Source organism: Clupea harengus, chromosome 13 (genome assembly GCF_900700415.2).
Source record: "Clupea harengus chromosome 13, Ch_v2.0.2, whole genome shotgun sequence".
Taxonomy (NCBI): Eukaryota; Metazoa; Chordata; class Actinopteri; order Clupeiformes; family Clupeidae; genus Clupea; species Clupea harengus.
In genome coordinates this window covers 20,269,297-20,290,250 of record NC_045164.1, presented here as the reverse complement: position 1 = coordinate 20,290,250, position 20,954 = coordinate 20,269,297, and the positions used below count along the sequence as shown (strand labels likewise).

The 20,954-nt window shown below is 43.5% G+C and overlaps 4 protein-coding genes across 4 annotated transcripts; 2 read left to right on the top strand and 2 right to left on the bottom strand.

Moving 5' to 3' along the window:
- Positions 1-295: 295 nt before the first annotated feature.
- On the bottom strand, positions 296-3,017 carry sprn (shadow of prion protein). Its single transcript, XM_031579054.2, has 2 exons — positions 2,814-3,017; positions 296-1,278 (listed from the first exon to the last, which is right to left on the bottom strand). The coding sequence occupies exon 2, from the start codon at positions 1,253-1,255 to the stop codon at positions 860-862; it is 396 nt and encodes a 131-aa protein (XP_031434914.1). The 5' UTR covers positions 1,256-1,278; positions 2,814-3,017; the 3' UTR covers positions 296-859.
- Positions 3,018-3,582: 565 nt separating this feature from the next.
- echs1 (enoyl CoA hydratase, short chain, 1, mitochondrial) lies at positions 3,583-9,629 on the top strand. The gene is made up of 8 exons (XM_012841281.3): positions 3,583-3,712; positions 4,630-4,827; positions 5,035-5,162; positions 5,810-5,909; positions 7,247-7,351; positions 8,681-8,800; positions 9,000-9,067; positions 9,183-9,629. Exons 1-8 carry the CDS (start codon positions 3,625-3,627, stop codon positions 9,246-9,248), a joined length of 873 nt encoding a protein of 290 aa, XP_012696735.1. The 5' UTR covers positions 3,583-3,624; the 3' UTR covers positions 9,249-9,629.
- A 5,618-nt stretch (positions 9,630-15,247) lies between these two features.
- fuom (fucose mutarotase) lies at positions 15,248-18,667 on the top strand. The gene is made up of 6 exons (XM_012841276.3): positions 15,248-16,005; positions 16,442-16,510; positions 16,635-16,705; positions 17,036-17,134; positions 17,372-17,445; positions 17,799-18,667. The coding sequence occupies exons 1-6, from the start codon at positions 15,921-15,923 to the stop codon at positions 17,863-17,865; spliced, it is 465 nt and encodes a 154-aa protein (XP_012696730.1). The 5' UTR covers positions 15,248-15,920; the 3' UTR covers positions 17,866-18,667.
- si:ch211-217g15.3 (uncharacterized protein LOC368914 homolog) lies at positions 18,595-20,874 on the bottom strand. The gene is made up of 4 exons (XM_031579063.2): positions 20,734-20,874; positions 20,398-20,464; positions 19,656-19,693; positions 18,595-19,302 (listed from the first exon to the last, which is right to left on the bottom strand). Exons 1-4 carry the CDS (start codon positions 20,739-20,741, stop codon positions 18,732-18,734), a joined length of 684 nt encoding a protein of 227 aa, XP_031434923.1. The 5' UTR covers positions 20,742-20,874; the 3' UTR covers positions 18,595-18,731.
- Between the last annotated feature and the right edge of the window lie 80 nt (positions 20,875-20,954).

Sequence of the window (20,954 nt, the reverse complement as noted above, 5' to 3'; positions counted from 1 at the left end):
TTGCATTACTTAGATAGAAATGGAGAGATTTAAGTTTCTATCAAAATATTTTCTAATACAAATATATGTCTGGTTTAATTCACCAGATACATAGCTTCGCTATCTTAATTTTCTTAAATTTTGAGATGTCTTCATTTCTGCAATCAAAAACTCTTACAAACTGCATATCGGAAATACCTACAATACAAATCTTCCATGCCTGTTTTTCAAAAGCTATAGCTAAAATTGGATTTAAATCTATATACTTTTATAAAGTGTTACATAACAAGACAGATCACTTGTACAAGGGTAGAAATATGAGACATTGCACTTAACATGAATATGGAGGGTACATCATCAGTAACACCTGAACACCTGATTCTCAGGTGAGCGTTTTCTGGAGTGCATGAGTTGGAAGAGCTGGGTTATGTTAACAGTGCACGTCTGGTGAGCGCTGACACAGGTCCAAGCAGAGTGCAGGTGAGTGTCTCTAAGGTGAGCACAGGTAACGCTGGTCTGAGTGTAGCTATGGTCAGTGGATTAGACCTGCCTGTAGCCTGCAACAGCCCAAGCCAACTCGGCTGCAGAGTTAAACACTAACATTCCTCACCGCTGGAGCTCATCCTGGTCTTCCCACCCCAGACATCCTACTCCTACCTAAGCAAGCCCATACAAGCGGACAGGTACAGATTATCTTTCAGCTAAAGATTTCGGTCTTGACAGTTTCACACCAGCCTTTCACTCATAGGCGTCCTTATCGGAGCTTCAGCAACATTTAATAAAAACTGTGTTCTAATGTGTTCTCTAGTGATTTTATTGCGCAGGTACTGAACAATAGGTAGCTTATAGAGCTGTGTGATAGCTGGCAGCCTCTGGTGCCTCAGAGACGGGCGTAGGCCAGCGTGTTGATTGACAGCAGCACTGACCACACTTTGGTGAGGAAACAGCCTGAGGGGGCGGAGCCTGAGGTTCTGGCGCTGTAGAAGTCCCAGTCGGTCCGGTTGGCGTACTGGTCGTCCCGCTCTGAGCTGTCGTCCGGGCGTCTCTGCGCTGATGCGTACCACCCTCCTGCTGCCAGGGCAACCGCTGCACCCGCCGCCGCCGCACTCGCCACGCGCACAGGAGAGGTGCGGACGCCACTCCGACCACGCCCCCCGCGGGCGGTACCTCGTGCCGAGCCTCTAGCGCCCCCCCTGCCTCCTTTTGGGGCAACGGGGTCGCAGAGCAGGGCAAACAGCAGCAGCATGGCCCAGCTAGCTACCCACACTCGCCTCATCCTGCACTACCCACCAAACACACCTGGGGGAGGGGGGGGGAAAGCAAGAGTTAATCACACTAAATAATGATAATTAACAACAAAGGAAATGCTTGTGTAAGTTACTTCGGTTAAAAACATGCACTACAAATTACTAGAACACTGAACATGCTAGAGGTATTGACACACTGATAATCACATAGAGGGATTAGGATAAAATCAAAGAGTAATAGAATGTAGAACACATAACAAGATTAGAAATTTCAACAAATGTAGAACCCAGTCTGTGAAATTACAATGTTGTATGACGTATGTTGTGCATATTCCAGGGTGCTGTTACTAAGGCCAATGAGTCATGGCTGAGATTAATGGTAGGGTTTCTTTCTTTAAATCAGAGGCCAACTGCATACAATTAGGTCTGATAGTGCACCTAAGAGCTGGCAGATGCAGCTGAGCCTGTGAGATACATTCCTGTCCTCTCATAGCAAATATATTCATGACCTTCTTCAGTACCTTTGGACATTTATCCTACATAGGCCTTAAAGTCCAGCCTTCGACTCGGCTCTTAATCCTAACCTTATAGTATGTCATTTTAGACTCAAGAATGTATGTAAGGTGTACCAAAGGCCGTGCGGGAGGAAGAACATATAATTAGGGGGTAAGTAGGCCGAAGGCATACACCACACACACACTTGTGATCAGTTGCATTCTTGCATTCAATTAATTTATGCAAATGCACAAAATCAGTTCTGTTCAGGACCTTTAACATTAGCACTGGGTTTGGCAGGGTTGGTGAGCTGCATTTGACGACGGCTATGAAGTTACCTATATCTCTAATACCTCAGATATATGCATCAGAGCTTGTAAGATACCTGAGAAAAAAGCGACATCGTGTGGACATAACTAATAGTGTAGCCTAATTTACTGTTGCTGTCTGGTCCAGTGAATTTCATCCAAACACTTGCTCCCCAACCAATCAGTAGGCTATAATTAAGAGATACCGTATTAAATAAGAAAATGGCCCATTCCGTCTCCACATGTTAATACAGTCAATCATCATTTTATTACATAGTTTTAAAGCAAATATGTTGAAACACAAAGTCGTCAGGCAATAGGCTATCAGATAGACTAATCGTCTCAAATCTCAAACGTTGTTAAATATGTGTTCCAGACCCCGTTGTGTTTGTAGTGATTTAGGTTAACTCCATCTGTATCCTCATCTAAAATGGGCTACAGTGAGATGAAGAGGCGATGCCCCACATCTGAGCATTTTCATATGTAACAGCCTGATTCCTCAGCTGGTGCACATCTAGGATTATATAGACTATGTCTACCTTGTCAGATCCTATGCCCATTATTAACAGAAATTCGTCAAAAGAAAACGTCTATCCTGGACCGATTAAGCTGATGTTCATCAGATGATAGGGAAGACACTGTGCGCATCGCCATTTAGACTACTGCCTTCCATTTCTGTCCTGTGATGATAAAATATCATCATAATACACCACTCACCTTAGAATAAAATTCGCTCAGTAAAACGGCATTATAAATGATAATAACATTTGTGTCTGTCACTTACCCCAAAACAAGCAGGATGTGTACAGCTTCACTGATTTTCAGGACGGTGTAAAATGGGTAAAGCTAAAATATAAGTCGTCCTGATGGTATACATACAGCTGAATGAGGTTCGGGCGGACTCACGTTCCTAGGCTACGGGAACGGTGGCTCACACACAGATCACACGGAGCCTACGCGAGCACAGAGAGGCGCGCACAGCTTGCTTCATGAAGTATAAATAATGTAGCTTCTACATGCTGATGGCGTTATGTCACGTTTTCATTTTCTCGTCCCTGTGAACATCTGATTCAGATACAAGATGCCAGCAAGGTGTCAGACAAAATTAACTCTTAAGATGTTCTCGTTTGTTCACCTTTTTTGCCATTTTGAGGCATATGTTTATTGTGGTTGCTTTTTTGTCAGTTTTGGGGTTCAGTTTGTTTGTGTGGCCTCACTGGGCTTTGGCTAGTCTGAAGCTGATCGACATCCTTGCAACCGTATCCAAGATGCTATGAACTACGACATAAATTGGTTATTAGGCACTTGCGCTAAGCATTTTATCACAACTTTCTGTGTCAGTGGTGGCGATGGTAATTTGGCCTGTGCAACAAATTGTTATTAGCCACTACCACTGATGTAGGCTACATTAATGTGAATGCTTTATGAATATAATAATATAATTTTCACCGAGGGAAAGTATTGGCCGTGAACCTCCTACCTCCTCAGACTTTTTGATTGGCCTTGAGATATCGCGAGATTGTCTTGCTTTAGTGTTTTGGAACCCGTGGTTTGAAGCTCACCGCTGCACAGTGTCTGGTCCTGTCGTTAGCGAAATGGCACTACTCTACAAATCAGCAGCAACGCTGCTCAGACCGTCAAAGCTGGCGCCTTTGACAGCAACACTAACGCGACAGTATTCAGGCAAGTATGAGGTACCTTTCCTGCAAATAGCAAGTATGATTCTGCCCATGCCAGTGTGTCAATGTCACGGTTAGCTTTGCTGCGAACTTCAAGCTAAGTTACCATGGCTGGCCGAAGTTGCAGCAGAGCATGCTGCTTACTGACAATATAAGTAGGTAACCTTCGACACTATTTAGTTTGATTCTAATGTCTGAATGGTTTAATCTTTCTGAAATTCTAGTGTGTTTTGTCACCGGCTATCTATATTATGCTAGCATGCTGGCTAAATGTTGAAAACATGCATGCAACCAGCAACGTTAGCTAGTTGGAGTTTAACATCAGCAGTGACTTACCCCTGCCCTAGTGAAGGTAAACCTAGCGTTAGTGATTTTGTAACCTTCCGATTCCTGTTATCACTGCAGGTGACAAGTCAGCGGCCATCTCACCTACAGGTCAACTCAAGGCACTAAATAGTCGACGACCTTGGGATTCAGTTTTTACACTCATAATAGATTACTATGGTACTCAGGGATGAGTTCCTTGAGGAATGACAACTCTGAAAACCTTCTTGAGCCCTGACAGGAACTGAGATATTCGCTAACTGATGATGTACGTTATATATTACCAAGTGATGAACTGTAGCACGTGCCCAGAGGATTGATCCTTTAAAAAGATGAGAAGATTCATTAATAGATAAACAAAGTTGTGCTGAGAGAAACCGTGGTCCACTTGGACAATGCCAATGTCTATAGTTTAAGTGTCAAACCTCTACACTGCCTGGCATGGCTAAGGACCCCTGTCTAGCACTGGGCTGCTGAGTCTTTCAGGATGTTCCTCTCCTTGCGGTGTACCCGGATAGACTGATAGCATTTACGTTTGTTTGTTGGTCAGTGAAGTGAAGAAAAGTAAGTAAACACATTCTCTTGCTGGATCCACAGCCAGCCAGTACCAGTACATCCTGGTAGAGAAGCGCGGTGAGAAGCAGAATGTGGGCTTCATCCAGCTGAACCGGCCCAAGGCTCTGAACGCGCTGTGCGACGGCCTGATGCTCGAGGTGGGGCAGGCGCTGGATACCTTCGAGGCCGACACGCAGGTGGGCGCCATCGTCATCACGGGCAGCGAGCGAGCCTTTGCAGGTGAGACCTGCTTTGCCTGTCTCTGCTTCACCTGAAGAGAGGCCACTGAGGGTTTAACTTGGGGTGTGAAAATATTTTTCCTCATATGCAAACCTGTTTGGATTGGATGCGATTGGATTGTTTATTGTTTTTTTTGGTGTGTTCATTTCTTTCTCTCTGCTCCACACTCTTTCTGTATTTGTTTTTGTTGTTATTATTGTTTATCAGCGGGTGCTGACATCAAGGAGATGCAGAACCGCACGTTTCAGGAGTGCTACGGGGGAAACTTTCTGGCCCACTGGAACAAGGTGTCTCTGGTCAAAAAGCCCGTCATAGCAGCAGTCAACGGATTTGCAGTAAGAGCTTAGGAAAGGACACACCACTGTGAACTTCCCCCATTAAAGTTGCAGTCTGAGATTCTGGCAACAGGTTATTGATATTTGAGCTTAACAGCCAAACATATTACACCCCTCCTTTCCGTGTTCCTGAAGCAATGTGTTCATTGGCTGGAATTGTGCACGGCTTGGTCTGAGGCACTGTGTTTGTTTCCCATTCACAGAGTCTGGAATGTTTACAAACATATTTTTTATTACATGAGTTTTATTTGAGCTCACACACTGAACGGACAGTGAGGAGCAATTTGTTCAATTTGGATTAGAATCACGGACTGTACCTTTAGAGCACCTGGGCACCAGAACGACACACAGCCTACATGGTCATGCCCTTGATATAAGCATGTTTCTCCTGTGTCCTCATCTAGCTATAACTCTGTATGTTCAGTGTTTGTTGAATACTGTGTCCACACCTGTATTATTTAGCTAAGCTTATGACTGTTGGCTGCAGTAGATCTGCACGCATGCTGTAGTGTTGGATAGAGCTCCTTAGAGGCCGGCGTATGAGCACTGGGGGAACATGTTGACGTGACACGTCTGTGTGTGTCTGTGTGTTTGTGTCTCTGTGTTTGTGTCTCTGTTTGTATGTGTGTGTGTGTGTGTTTTAACAGCTAGGCGGTGGCTGTGAGTTTGCCATGATGTGTGACATCATATACGCAGGGGAGAAGGCCCAGTTTGGGCAACCAGAGATTCTACTGGGGACCATCCCAGGTAAGAGGGGCCACCTGGACCAAACCAGGCTCAGGTCAAAGGTCGCGGTCTCCCAGCTCTGTGGTCTTGATCATGGCAGGAAACCCAAGTCTTAAAAGTTACTGGGGACTGTTACCAGGACTGTTAGTGCAAAGTTACTGGCCAAGACCTGTAGTGCATATTGATGATGTGTAAGAGATAACGCATATAGACAATGTAACATAGAAAAGGATGTTTTGTTCTGATGCCTGTTTTACCCTTCTGTGGCATACACATGCAGGTAGAAGGGCCTGGCTATTGGGGTGTGTAGAGGGTTAAGATGAAGCTGAAATATTTTATGTGATGCAAGGTGCACAGGCCAATATTATCAGAATCAGAATCAGAATGGGATTTATTGCCAAGTAGGTTTACACCTACTTGGAATTTTTTCTGGTGTGAAGGTGCATACAGTAAACATAAAACATAGAAACACAATAAGTACTACACATAACATAAAATCACAAATAAGTACTACACATAAGAAAAGTACTACACATGAGAACCAAAAAACACAATATATACGATACAAATATATAAACAATGAATATAAAAAAAGTAAAGTGGAAAGTAGAGTGCAAAAAGCAAAACAGGAGTGCAATGTGGATGAGCAATGTGCAATGTAATGTGTGTTAATGTAACACAGACTTAGGGTGTGGGGGTGGGATAAGAGTCCAGGTCAGGTGGGGGTCCCGGGCCTTGTTAATAAGGCCAACTGCGGTTATGTTTAATTTCATAGTGTTGTGTCATCATTATGAGCCCTGTTTTTATCAAGCACATCACCCTCAACTATAAACATCTTCCAGGAGGTGTTCCTGTTCTTAACCTTGAGCGTGAGCTCTCCCTCCGCCTGGTCACATAGCCTGCTCCTTATAATGAGCCTTTATTCATACCAGTAGTGGCCTGTTATCATTCACACATAACTAGCTTATAGCATAGACACAACAAGCTCAGACAGAACATGTAGTGATGACCATGGAACTTCTAACAGGCACTAGTAATTTAATTTAAGAGTAATTTAATTAGCCAGTACATGCACCTCATGATTTATACCTAACAACACAGTAACACCTGGAATGAAGCCATAAAAGGTGCAACCGCCTTTTAATGCACAGAGGTAACAGATGTTGAAACGCCTGTTTAAAGCCCGCGAAGCGCTTTAACACACACATAACAGACTGTTCCATAATAGCCTTTGCCCAGCGGCCCATGCCTACTAAGCTCCTCACGCGGTTCTGTGAGCAACTGTGAGGTGCACACCTGCCTACACCTGCACCGGGTCGTGACTCACCTGACCTCTGTCTCGCCTCTCCTCTCCTCAGGTGCAGGAGGCACGCAGAGGCTGACACGAGCCGTGGGGAAGTCCCTCGCCATGGAGATGGTTCTGACCGGAGACCGCATCACAGCCCAGGACGCCAAGCAGGCAGGTGGGCCCTAGACCCAACTACACGAGCACAGAGAAACTGATCAAGACCAACTAACACAGTAGGAGAGACACTAGTTCAGAGCCAATCACACAAGCACAGGGAGACTAGACATGAGCCAATCACAAAGGCACAAGGAGACATACCCAGTTACACTGCTGACTTTAAAGTGAAGATTGAAAATTGGTCCGAAAATTTGGCCAATTTGTGATCGACATTGCCCATGTCCGTAGGGCCCAAAAGACTCAGGACTGAGTTTTCACAGTATTTATATAATTGGAAAGATAACAAATTAACAAATAACAAATATTTTAACATTTCAATGTTACGTTATCATGACCTTTCTTGGCGCTGTAGTGTTAAAGGAGCAGTCATACACAGGTTATTAGTTCTGTTAATGATCCATTGTACTGTGTTGATTCAGTGGTGGCAAATACACTCCAGATCTGTAGCCGGGCCTCCTCAGGTCAGGGCTGGGTCTTTCCCAGTGATGTCGGTGCCCTGGTCTATGTCTTCAGGAGCCACTAGAGGGCGCTAGTCCTAGAGACTACAGTAACAAAGGGCTCAAAGCAAGGTCAAGTCAACAGTGCATGAAGCCAACCCTGGGTACTCCCTCACCCCAGAGACGAGCTCAGGAAAGAGCTTAAAGACTCACCGAGTCACACGGAGAATCCTTAATTCTGGCAATCCCAGCATTCCTAATGGCTTGTTATGAGGTTGAAAGGTCACCTCAGTTATTTTGCCCTCGACCACCCATGACCCCCCCCCCCACAACCCTCTCTCCCAGCCGGTCCAGGCGCCAGCCCTAGAATCCCCCCTACTCGGCCCCACCCTAAAACAACAAACCTCGGGGTGAAGGAGCGAGCACCTCCCAAAATTACCCCTTTCCCCCTGCGTAAGTCGGACCTTGTTATGGAACGCCAGTGTGGAGTGTGTGTGTGAAGGGGAACGCCAGTGTGGAGTGTGTGTGAAGGGGAACGCCAGTGTGGAGTGTGTGTGAAGGGGAACGCCAGTGTGGAGTGTGTGTGAAGGGGAACGCCAGTGTGGAGTGTGTGTGTGTGAAGGGGAACACCAGTGTGGAGTGTGTGTGAAGGGGAACGCCAGTGTGGAGTGTGTGTGTGTGTGTGAAGGGGAACGCCAGTGTGGAGTGTGTGTGAAGGGGAACGCCAGTGTGGAGTGTGTGTGTGTGAAGGGGAACGCCAGTGTGGAGTGTGTGTGTGTGAAGGGGAACGCCAGTGTGGAGTGTGTGTGTGTGAAGGGGAACGCCAGTGTGGAGTGTGTGTGTGTGTGTGTGTGTGTGAAGGGTAACATCTGAGCTGGTCTCTGCTCCAGGTCTCGTGAGTAAAGTGTTCCCCGCGGACCAGCTCGTCTCCGAGGCCATCAAGACCGGGGAGAAGATCGCTTGCAACTCCAAGCTGGTGTCTGCGATGGCCAAGGAGGCCATCAACGCAGGTCTGAAAACTGTGAAAAAAACACACTGATCAATTATTTGTTTGTTTGTTTACTTTTTCTGTGCCTCTCTTTAGCTGCCTCCTCAGGGCAGCCAGAGGTGTTTTCACTGGAACTTAGTCTAGTGTGATATATTTCAGTCTGTGTCCCTCGTGTACTTATTTCCACGTAATAAACGGACACCTGGTGTGTCTGATTCCAGCGTACGAGTTGACGTTGGCTGAGGGGAACCGTCTGGAGAAGAGGCTGTTCCACGCCACCTTCGCCACGGTGAGTAGCCTGCCCATCGCGGCTCCGATCGGCTCTGGTCGACTCCGGTCCGGAAGGCTTTCTGTGAGTGTTGGATGGTTTTAAATGGAATTCTCTCTGTTCCGCTGCATTACAGGAGGACCGAAAAGAAGGGATGACTGCATTTGTTGAAAAGAGAAAAGCGGACTTCCAAGACAACTAAAAGAAGTCGGGTGGTTGGACTGTTTTAGAATAAAAGATTTCTGGTATTTAGTTCTTGCTGGATGCTGGATCGCGTGATGCCTTACTGTTGCTTTCGGCCTGACTAATGAGTGGGCCAGACCGGACATGCTTTCAGAGTCTCTGTGACACACCACTGATGTGAAAACACACACACACACACACACACACACACACATACATACACACTCCTATGCACACTCACACCCATACACACACACACACACACACACACACACACACACTTGTGATCAACACTGTTGTCTTTGCCTACATTCTCCACTCTATCATGTTTTTGATATATTTTCCCTAAGAGACATTTTTGTCTCAAGTGTTTGCCGAATAAAATGTAGATTGTGTTACAGGGATTGTTTGGACTGATTTTTATCATTTAATACACCATGTGATGTGTGAGGGCATACATTTCCTTACAAAGACAAGGACAGAATTTTCCACACCAAAACTGAACTGAACTAAACTACGAAAGCTTTAATGGGTCAGACATAAGAACAGTGAGTTCGTCAGGAGGGTAAAAAAAACACTTGTAACAGTATTTCCATTTCTTAATCTGTCATCAGTAGAATTTATAATAACATGGGATTACGAAAGGTGATAAAGATCAATGAAGGGGCAGGCATTGGTTTCACACCTCATAAAGCATTGAGATGCTCCACCTCAAAAGCATTTGGATAACCACCTTGGGAACACCAAATCACAGACATATACGATGGAGGATGTCAGTGACAACACCGTCTAACATGCCAAAATACTTTTGAAACGTGTCAATGGAAAACCTGTGGAAGTGGACGCCATCTTTTATCGGAGGTTTGTGCAGATAATAATCCCAACACTAGATGTCGCCACGGAATCACTATGGAATATTCATGTTTCGCTTATGACTATACTGTGTTTGTGTGTCAAGAATATAACCCACCAGACAACAGAAGCAGTTTGTCGCTTTAGTAAGCGGGTTAGGTTATGGCCAGGGACACTGATAATTTGACAGTGGGTACCAAGTAATAAGATGAATGTCGATGCTCAAAATGGATGCAAGCCTGTGGCCTAAATGTACGGGGCAGACATTAAATATACTCCTGTTAGTGGTCCACTAACCGTTTGTGTAGCCTACAATAATGTTTAATTATTTTTGCACAGGGTATGTAGGCTAAGAAATTCGTATGAAGTGCTGCAGTTTAAATGACATTCAAACTGGTCGTTATCTTCTCCAAATGAGGCAAGTCATTTTGACGACAGGCCTGCATCAGGTAATCCTATTGACATCACAGAACAACCATTGAGCTTCAGATTTAAAGCCATCTTCCAAAATACGATGGCCAGCAGCAAAGTTAAAATATTGCAACCAAGGTAAACTAGGCGTAATCGAATAATATTTGACTGGTAGTTTGTAATTTAATTAATTGACTTTGTGACTTCGTCACATAACGGGAAACGGGAGAAATTGATGAGGTATTTCAGTAGCTGCCACAGCAATAACAATATTAATTTAGTAACGGATGGCGTGCAGGTTACTTATATAATTATGTATGTATATGTTGTTTGTTAGTTTAAAAAATATATATATGAATATACTATTGTTATAAACGTGTTGGTAAATTATGCATTAATGTTAACTTGAACGATTTAGAGAAATAGCCTTCTGAACCATTTGTGAATTTTTGGAAAACATTGGCTAATTGTGCTGCAAGTTTTATGTCTTTGAAAATAAATAATAGATAAGTAATTCTATCAAAATTCGAAATAAATTGCACTAATAAATTCCATGGCACCATCCCAAGTAAGAAGAATGCCACAACATCACAATACCTACTTTTTTAGACAAAAAATATTCGAGGCGTCTGGGAGAGAAAAAGGCCATAGCGGATTTGATTATAGGGGGGAGCTTTTTTCATTCCTATTCTATCATTTGAAGACACTTTACTTCCATGATCTCTGCTTCTTCACACGGCGTCTCACTATATCTTCACAGGTCCGTAGCCTAATTGATTTTTATTTTCATTCAGTGTCCTCCCGGAGCCGCCTTTCTTCCCAACCCTTGGAACAAAACTTCTGAAAAGGCAGTGAAAAAACGGCTCCCTCCGCACTGCGGAGAGCACACAAAGGTTTCCTTAAAGAGGGCAAAACAGTGGTTCCGCTTTGAAGTCTATCCCCTGCTAACGAAAGGTCAAAATAATAAATGTAGACCCAATTGAGGCGCTCCGTGGAGACAAAGGGGGCAAAACGTTACATTTTGGCAGCCGCAGCCCCTCATAGCGTGATAAACTCATTTAAAAAAGCAGAACCAAAGAGATCGCAGCATGGCTCCCCGCTTAAAGAAAAGAGCTTTCAAACTGATCAGACAGTCTTGGCTCCTCTGCGCTTCTTTTCTTTCCCCCATCACTCTCTCTCTCTCTCTCTCTCTCTCTCTCTCTCTCTCTCCCTCTCACCACTTCTCCGCTCTTTCTCTGACTTTGGCGCAGCTGCCTCTGCGCGTCCATTGAGCCGAATAAAGGGAAATTTCCTCCAACTGAAATGAGCTGCACCTCATCACAAGAGAGGAAAAGTCACTTGTCATTAACACTACCTGCACGTCCGCCGGGTCAAAACCGACAAACCGGGCCACAGGCAAAAGCACCTGCAAGCTGAAAACAATGGCTTTCAAACATAAGCGTGATAAGGCATTGAACATTCCATATTTAAATATCTTAATAAGTAGTCAAGTCAACGTGTCTGCCTCACGTGATGGAGAAGTTCGTTTTTGAGACTAAAATAAATCACATTTAGGATAATAGCCTTCTTGTGTGCGGGGATTTTTTTTATGTCCTAGCTGTGACAACGCGATTACAGGAGGCAAACTGGTATCAGGGAATAAGTTAAAAAATAAACTGTCATCTGGAGAGTTTAAAACGATACAAAACGAGGGGGAATCTACTGTATGGAGATATTTCTGCTTAGTAGTCAAGGCATTGAACATTCCATATTTAAATATCTTAATAAGTAGTCAAGTAAACGTGTTTGCTTCACATGCTTCTCCCCTGTACAAAAGCGTCGGCTAAATGACTAAATGTAAATGGATTAGACCTCGATTGTTGGACTATGTAGATCGTTTTATAACGAACTTTGTGCACTTAAAGTTTAAAAAAAAAAGAAACTGTCATCTGGAGAGTTTAAAACGACACTCGAGGGGAAATTTACTGTAGGCCTATGGAGATATTTCTGTCGGATGGCATCATATTCTATGCGGATTCTAATGAGGCTGTTTGATATGTCCAATGTAAGAAGTGTGAAGCTTTAATGAAATATGATTGATGCCATCCTCTTTCTCCACAACATGGATTAAACATCGATGGTTGGACTATGTAGATACTTTTATAGATACTTGTTTTATTCGCGCCTCTTCTGGTGTAGCATATAACGTGAGTTTTATTTAGGCATATCAGATGCATAGCGTGTGTAATGTGTAGGCCATTTCATTCCGTTCTTGCAATGAATAATTCATTTCAATATGCTTATATCCTTTTTGTGCGCGCTTGTGCGTTTAACGGGGCTTGTTTGAGTGAGCCAGTGCATTTATCATTCATCTGTTGATGCTCGAGTTTAATAAAGGCAGGCTATTCTTAAGAAACGTATGTAAATGTGTCAGTAGTATGAACAGTTCAGACATTGACTCATTGGGGTTCGGACTAAATATTTTACTTGCTGTCGGGCTGGGGTAGGGCTGGGACAAGTCAGCGCGATAAGGCATTGAACATTCCATATTTAACTTGGCATAATCGCCCCATAATGCCGTGCGGCGGGCACATAATTTTCTCGATGTGATGCAGCGCATAGACATATATACATGTCTATGATGCAACGCCCAACGATGTTCTTTAACAATGTTCCTTACTGTTCTAATTGCATGTCGTTGTTCTGTGTTGGGACGGAGTTTATACAGGTGTGTGACGGTAGCACAGTCTGTTCGTGATAACTTGTAGCAGGGCATAAAGCCCGTGCCATTTTGACATTGTATTGTGTTTAGTGTTTAATTAAAAGCCATAACAAATATTCCACACTTCCGTGATTTGTTACAATATCTTAATAAGTAGTGAAGTCAACGTGGATTCTATGGATTAAATTCATTTATTGACACATCTTTTCAGGACGGCCACAGCGCACACGCTGCATCACATCGAGAAAAGTATGTGCCCGCCGCACGGCATTATGGGGCGACTATGCCAAGTTAAATATGGAATGTTCAATGCCTTATCGCGCTGACTTGTCCCAGCCCGACAGCAAGTAAAATATTTAGTCCGAACCCCAATGAAATATCACGGTGTCGAAAAACAAACATTTGATCTAAACAGAATATTCAGTATGGAATGGGAATATTTCAGAGCAGGGCTATCTTTTATCGCGTTTGACAAATATGCTCCGATTGCTGTGATGTCTCCTGTGAGAATGGGATAGTATTCTCTCCTATGAATTCGCAGTCATTTGAGCGTCCTTATAAGTGTTTCAGAAATATCTTCAGACCTCTTCTGTTATGTTTGTTCATAATCAACTAGAAGAAGCTTGTGAGACGGTCTACAGGCTATTCATAAAAAACATACGTAAATGTGTCATTAGTATGAACAGTTGAGACATTGACTATGTCTGGTTGGATTCCGACAATATATTTGAATGGCTGTCTGGCTCGGGCACTACTCTGTCGGACGCAGGCCGGGCTCGGACAGAAATATTCGGCTGATCCACACTCTATAACAGAATAGGAACAGATAGGGAATGAAACAGGAAATGTGAGATTCCGGAAATGATGTCGTTAGGAAATGATTTCGTTAGCGGACCAATCACAGCCAAGGGGGTATCCGTCGCTATCCGTTCGTATCCGAAAAAGTTACAAAAATCGAGAGGTGCACGTCGGTGTCCGTCCAGCTCTCCGAAGGGCTCGGATGGGCTCGGATGGGCGTTCCACCACGGGGAAGGGTGTTGCCAAGGCGTGGCTATGTGTCCGGACGGACACCGACGCAGATCTATAATTCGGGCATTAGGCTCTAGCTCTCTGTAAGCGTTGGGTACATTTTCAGTCTCAGTGCTTCTTCAGTTTGACAACAGCACTCAACCTTGGGCTGCCCAAGATTCCAACGGTGCGCTCTAAGCGCATATCTTCCCATCAAAGAGAGAGAGGGGGAATGGTTTTGATCAGAGAAATATTTGTATAATATGGCATTCCTGACATCGGAGACACTTCAACGGACAACGTTATGTCTCTGAATCAAATTCCAATCTTAGACTGTCAAAAACTAAACATTTAAAAGTACTATAATGTTCAGCTATGTTGCATCGAGAGAGAAACAGAATTGCAAACATACCACTATTCCTCCCTTTTGTATAAAAAAAATTACTGTTTAAATATCTGACAATAAAAGTGATTAGACTTATAATAGTTCAGTTCAACATACACTCAACATTTCATTTGTATTTGTGGATTAGCCCTGTTATAAACCTTCTGCAGTTTTCATATTCTTTTGTTTGATAGATTAATTATAAAATAGATTTGAGTCAATAACAATTATTATTATAACAATATTGAATATATCTGATTACATACCTCTCCTTGTGTATGAGTCATGCGGATGTACTTTTATCAGAGTGTGTGTACTGTAGTTCATGTCTTCATGCAACCAGAAGCACAACTGGCCCTACAGCCTAAGATTTAGGCCACATCTTAAAATCTTTGGCTCATAATTTACTAAGGGGTTCCTTGTTGCCCAAAAATATCAAGATGGTTATCATGTATTGTCTTTCAAATGAGTAAAACGCCTGGTATACCAGCTTGGACATTTTTGTTATTATTGACATCAGGTTTTCGCAAACGTTTACATCTTCTATTACACCAGTGACTTCAGGATATCACCTATCAGGTCAGCTAAATTGCATGCATGGTCATCTGAACAGAGGAGATGCTGGACAACCTCCAAGCAGAAGTTATAGTTCTCCTCTTGCATGTGTAACAGACAGGATAAAGACTGCAACAGTCACTTACTTCCCTGTTTCTCATAGTTATCCCCAGAGGACTGTGCTTGATTATTGGTTTCTGTTGGGATATACTGAATGTCAGGCTATTAGTTTGGAAATGGCTTCTAAAAAATGTGGTTTGTCATGTTGGAGTAGCCTGCCCATACTTTACAAGTCTTGCCGCTGAACTCAACATGCTTTGACTGTATGAGTTGGTGTCCCATCACCATCATGATTCCCGTCCCATTACACTAAATCATGAGGGGAAATATAATTGTAGTGTAGCCTAAGTGCTTAAGATGGGTTGATTTTATTCCTCTAAACAGCAGATTGGTATGATCCTCCGATCAGCAGACCCTCGCATGACTGTGTGTGGAAATAGCGTGTTGCCTTTTTAAGGTGTAATTCAGGTTAGGATCAGTCACGTTTAGTTTAAAATTAATTAAATGAGTTCCCCACATATAGGTCAGATCTAATGGGCCTATATGTCAAGCTTATAAAATTCACTGTGGAGTCGGCTACATTTCCGAATTGACGAATATTACCGAAAGCTATAACGTCACCATCACGGAACTTGTCAAAGAACCAATCAATGAACTCTGTGATCACGCTGTCTGCTCCTAGCCCTGTCAGCGTCTGGTGACAGGTCGTTCGCCCTACGATGGTTGTGTTAAAAGGAATACCGTCTGTACTGTCTCCAGAGCTTTTGTATGCTTTGGCTAAAATGGGTCATGCCGATGAACTGGGTAAGTACTGCAATGCGCAGTATACTCATGACCTGAAATCATGTTGCTGACTAAGCTTGTTAGCAAACAAGCTAACGTTAGTTTCGACTTGTCGAAAAATGCCTTAGTAAACTATTTTTAACACAACTTAACATGACAGAAATGTTACTTTCCAAGCGAACTTTAGCCTGGTCATGTCACAGGTTATGTGTATGTCTATCTATTCTACTATGGTCAGTTTTTGTTATGTATGCTAGTGAACAACCTCTCTTCCTTAGCTAGCGACATTGGTAACCTTTAGGTCATTGCTGGTGACGTTAATTATCACCTGCATTTTCATTTGATGTTTTTTCCCTGAAAATACTCACCCGAAACTCCAGATCCATCGTTGCTATATCGTCACTGTAACTTCACTGTCACCTTTGTCACTGTTCTATGCATTTTTCACTTCCTCCAGTCCTTGCAGATGCCAACTTCCCCGTCTCCTCGGTGTGCAAATGCGGACCTATTGAGATCAGAGCTGACGGTACATTTGATTTACGACCTGAGTTTTTAGTCAGTTCTACGGAGTGGGCTTCTGAAACTTTTTTAAAACTACAGACTATGTAGACTCATCATTGTGCAGTTCAACTGTGTTGTGTGCATTACAGGTCTACAAATCCCCGTCCTGTTGGAGGCTATTCTGAAGCTCTTCCCGCTGGATGACTACGTGCGGTGCCCGGTAAGACACCACCACCGACACCTCCCCAGTGCTCAGTTATTTACTTACTTGTTTATATTTTTCAGGCCCTGGAAAATGTACAAAAACAAACAAACATTATGACACTGGAATCTAAATGTACAGAATGCAGAGGACAATTGAACATTATTGCCTCTTCACTGTTCCTTGATAAATATGTATAAACTATTTTATTTTATGACATCAAAAGCCTCAAACCTCACCTGTAAGCAATGTCTGTGGGCAAATATATCTATTTTAACACTTTTATTTATGGCATTTACCTGTGGATTAAGGAGATGAATGTCTTGGTCACTGAGACTTCTGTTTCAGGCAGCTGTTATGGACCTGGTGGACAGTGACAAGGAGCGTGGTCTAGAGACACCTGTGTGGGCTACATACATCCACATGCTCAAACAGTCCGGATCCCAGGTAGTAGGGCCTACACACACCTGTGTTAGTGTGTGCGTGTGTGTGTACTAAATCCGCGATATGCCGCAACCCCTTATAAATGTGCTTAACCAATACGAGTGAATAATGGCTAACTTAATAGCACCCTGTAGGCTGTCCAGTTGTGTATTTGTATATCACACTGTGTTGCTGTGGAGCTTCTACGTGACTGGCGCTGGTGTGTCCAATGTGTTGCTATGCGCTCTCTATCTGTTGAAGGGCAGCTTGGAGACTGTGGAGAGGTTTGCATTCTATGAGAGAGCCAAGAAAGCATTCGCTGTCGTGGCAACAGGGTAAGATATTGTCTTAGCAGTTAAAACGTATTTAAACATTAACAGCTGTACTTTTTAATTATCTTTAAGTTTAACTCTTTACGCATGTTTGTTTGACATTTTACTGGACAGATTTTGTCGTACTGTGTGTGTGTGTGTGTGTGTGTGTGTGTGTGTGTGTGTGTGTGAAAGATGCTGGAATCCTTCATGCGTCCCTCAAAAAGGAAAGGTTCCAGGAACTTTTACATGAATGTTGTAACAATACAGTTTTTGTTTTGTTTTGCTAAACTGCAGAACTTCATCGTTTTTTTACTGAACATCTCTCACATGTGCACTCCTCTTTCTTTCTCGCTCTCTCTCTCTCTCTCTCTCAGGGAGACGGCACTGTATGGGAACCTGATCATAAAGAAAGGTGTGATCGCTCCCAGTGAACTGTGCTGATACCTGCAGTCTCACCGAGGCTGTCTCTCCCTCCCTCAAGAATCTTCATTTACCTCTGCTGTGGTCAAACAGCATGTTGTAAATGCTTTATTAACACCGGAGGAGTTTATTAAACTAGCTGGAAAGATGACATTTCTATAGACATACATTCCTCGCAGGGTGGGGAGTGGGGAGGGTTGGGGTGCTTTAAAAATGTTCTTGGTTTGGAGACTCACAGCGAGGGAGACGCATCAAAAATCTTGTGGCTGTGGGATCACACAGGGATCTGTAGCTGTAACCAAACACTCCATGCTCTTGTGTTCAGATGTAATCGCCCTGTGAAGTGTGTGTGTCTCTGTGTGTTATCCGCCGAGAATAACGACTGTGTGGGAAGTGAATTAATGAGCGTGTTAAGTACGGGAAATTTATGAATGAGTATGGATCCATGGGACGTGTTCGAATGGAATCACGGAAATGAATACCAGATCCTGGTCTCGTGACACCAAAGTAGCAGACACCAAATATTATCAGAAGCTCTTTGACATTAATGATGTTTTCACATACGACACCCTTGGGATTTAATACATTTGCCTTCTCTTGTGAATTTAAATAATCCATGTGTAATTTCAAAGATGTATTTTGTCCATGTTGAATGGATTATGAGATTTTTCATTTCTCTATTTTCTTTCAGTGAATCGCACCCATGTAATCTTCCACACTGCAGTGGAGTTTATATAGTGCAACACACAATTCACAATCAGTGACTATTTTTATTGTCAATATTGGAGGGAGAATTATAAATAAAGATATTTTTTTTACAAAATCAAATCTCTCTTTTAATGCCACGCTCCAACATTGTAATTCACACCTCCGAGGAGATGACTGGATTAGTACTTGTGGTAGAGATCGTCCAGGTCCTCCTCTGGGAGAGAGCGCTCCTTCTGTCGAGGCACGGCGGAGTCATCCTGTGCCGGCTCCAGCTGGGTCTCCACCTGGCTTTGCCCCATGTCTCCGTGGTAGATCTCGTCCAGGTCCAGCTCTGCCCGGTCGTAGCTCCCCCTCCAGTCTTCCGCACCGTGCTCCTGGGTCATGGGGTCACGGTCCTCAGCCACCCACCGGTCAGCTGGTCCGGCCGGGTCGGGGAAGCCGTGGTAGACCTCGTCCATGTCTGGTTCGGCCTGGTGGTACCGCATGCCAGGCTCTGGGTCTGCGGGTGGGAGCGGGGCATCATCTGGCTGAAGGGCCTGGGCAAGCTGAGCCTCGGCATGGTGGTAGCGGGCACCGTGGTCCTTCGCAAGCATTACGTGGGTGCGGGACTCCTGTATGGCCCGCCGGCGAGACTCCATCACCGCCTTCCAGATGAGCATGGAGGGGTCGATGTCGAAGTCGGCAACGTCCATGTCCTGTGGAGGTTCGACCTCCTTCAGGCCCAAAGGCAGCTTGTCCTGTCCCTCAGACCTGGGACAGGGACACAGCAACACTGATGGGTGAGTACTGTGTGTGACTGAAGTGTGTGTGTGTGTGTGTGAGAGAGAGAGTGTGTGTAAATGGGGTTGTACCTATTGAGCATATAGACAGTCCTGTGTGCGTGCTTGTTTGTGTGAATGTGGTCATAAACTTGAATACAGAAAAACAAGTGTGTGTGTGAAAACAAAAGTATGTATGTGTGCTTATGAAGTTACAGGAACCCTGTGTACTGTTGTTTGTGTATGGTTGTAATGCATAAGTACTGAAAAATCATGTGTGTGGACGTGTGTGTCTTAAAGTGTGTGTATGTGTAAGACTGAACGGAGAAACATATGTTTACTTACATTAAAGTTACTTGGACGGCGGTATCGCCTACTTCTCCCTGTAAGAGAAATCACACACACACTGCCACACCTTTACAATGTAAACCAACTTTACCCTCCTTAAGATCTTCATCTATTAAAAACAACTCTTTAAGGTTTTTTTGTGCATTTGTAGGCATCAGATATATTTTATTAAACATGCAATGCAAAATATATGGATACACTAGGAAATAATAAAGGGGAGAATGTACATTACTAATATTAAATTGCCCAGTGGTTCTTACACTTAACCGCAACAGCTTTAAACCGAGTTGCAACGGCAGCTATATCAAAGTCGGCTAGATAAGACAAAAGCTTTATTTTCTTAAATATCAACCTATAGATTTAAAAAGTCATACGGTCAATAATAAACGTTTGATGATAATTTAACATTTGGAAATGCAATATGTTTGAATTTGTCATAATAAGAACATTTTAATCATAAGTCTACTTTATAAGGACAGATCGTGGCTTTCTGACTTACTGTGTAAAGTGCGTCATGTCTCTATGGTCTGTCACCCGTAGGAAACAGAAAAGACTTGCGGGCTACGCAAAGCAATGGACCTATAGTCTATATTTAGGCGATTGTTCTGTTTTGAATTCATTGTTTCAAACTTAGTGGTGAATTTGTAATAGTCCCCCCCCCCCCCAACACACACACAAACACACACACACACACAAATGATTTTTAATAGTTTGGAGATAACTGTTTACACAATCTTACCCATGTGCTGCGTGGCTTTGAGGAGGCCCCGTAAACCAACAGTGAAATTCCGACCAAAACTGAAAACCTTTAAGCGCAAATATTTCATAATAAACATCTAAACAAACTAGAGGGAGACAGAGAAAGAATCAAAACCGCCCGTTGACATTTAGCAGCTGTTTGGTATAATATCATATATGATCTTAAAGACGAAAAACTCAAACCATTAAGGAAAGACAATATATGAGTGGTTTATGTGTTGATGTTCTCAGTCATTTCGGTGCTTGGCTTCAAAGACATGGATATCATTTCTTCTCTTTGCATGAAAACACACGACATATAGCCAGCAACACTCACCTGAACATGACTGACCCTCAGACGTTTTCAATAATGATTTCACGGTGATACATACTGCTGTAAATAGAACGTTCCTGTAATAAACGAGAACAAAGGTCAAACTTCCTTGCTCGACTTAGTCTTTGGACTCTAGCTATGCATTTATGCGACACTTGATTACTTTGTGCTTGCCTGGTTAAGTCATAAGTGTCATTTCCCTCCGTGCAGTCAAGTGCATCCTC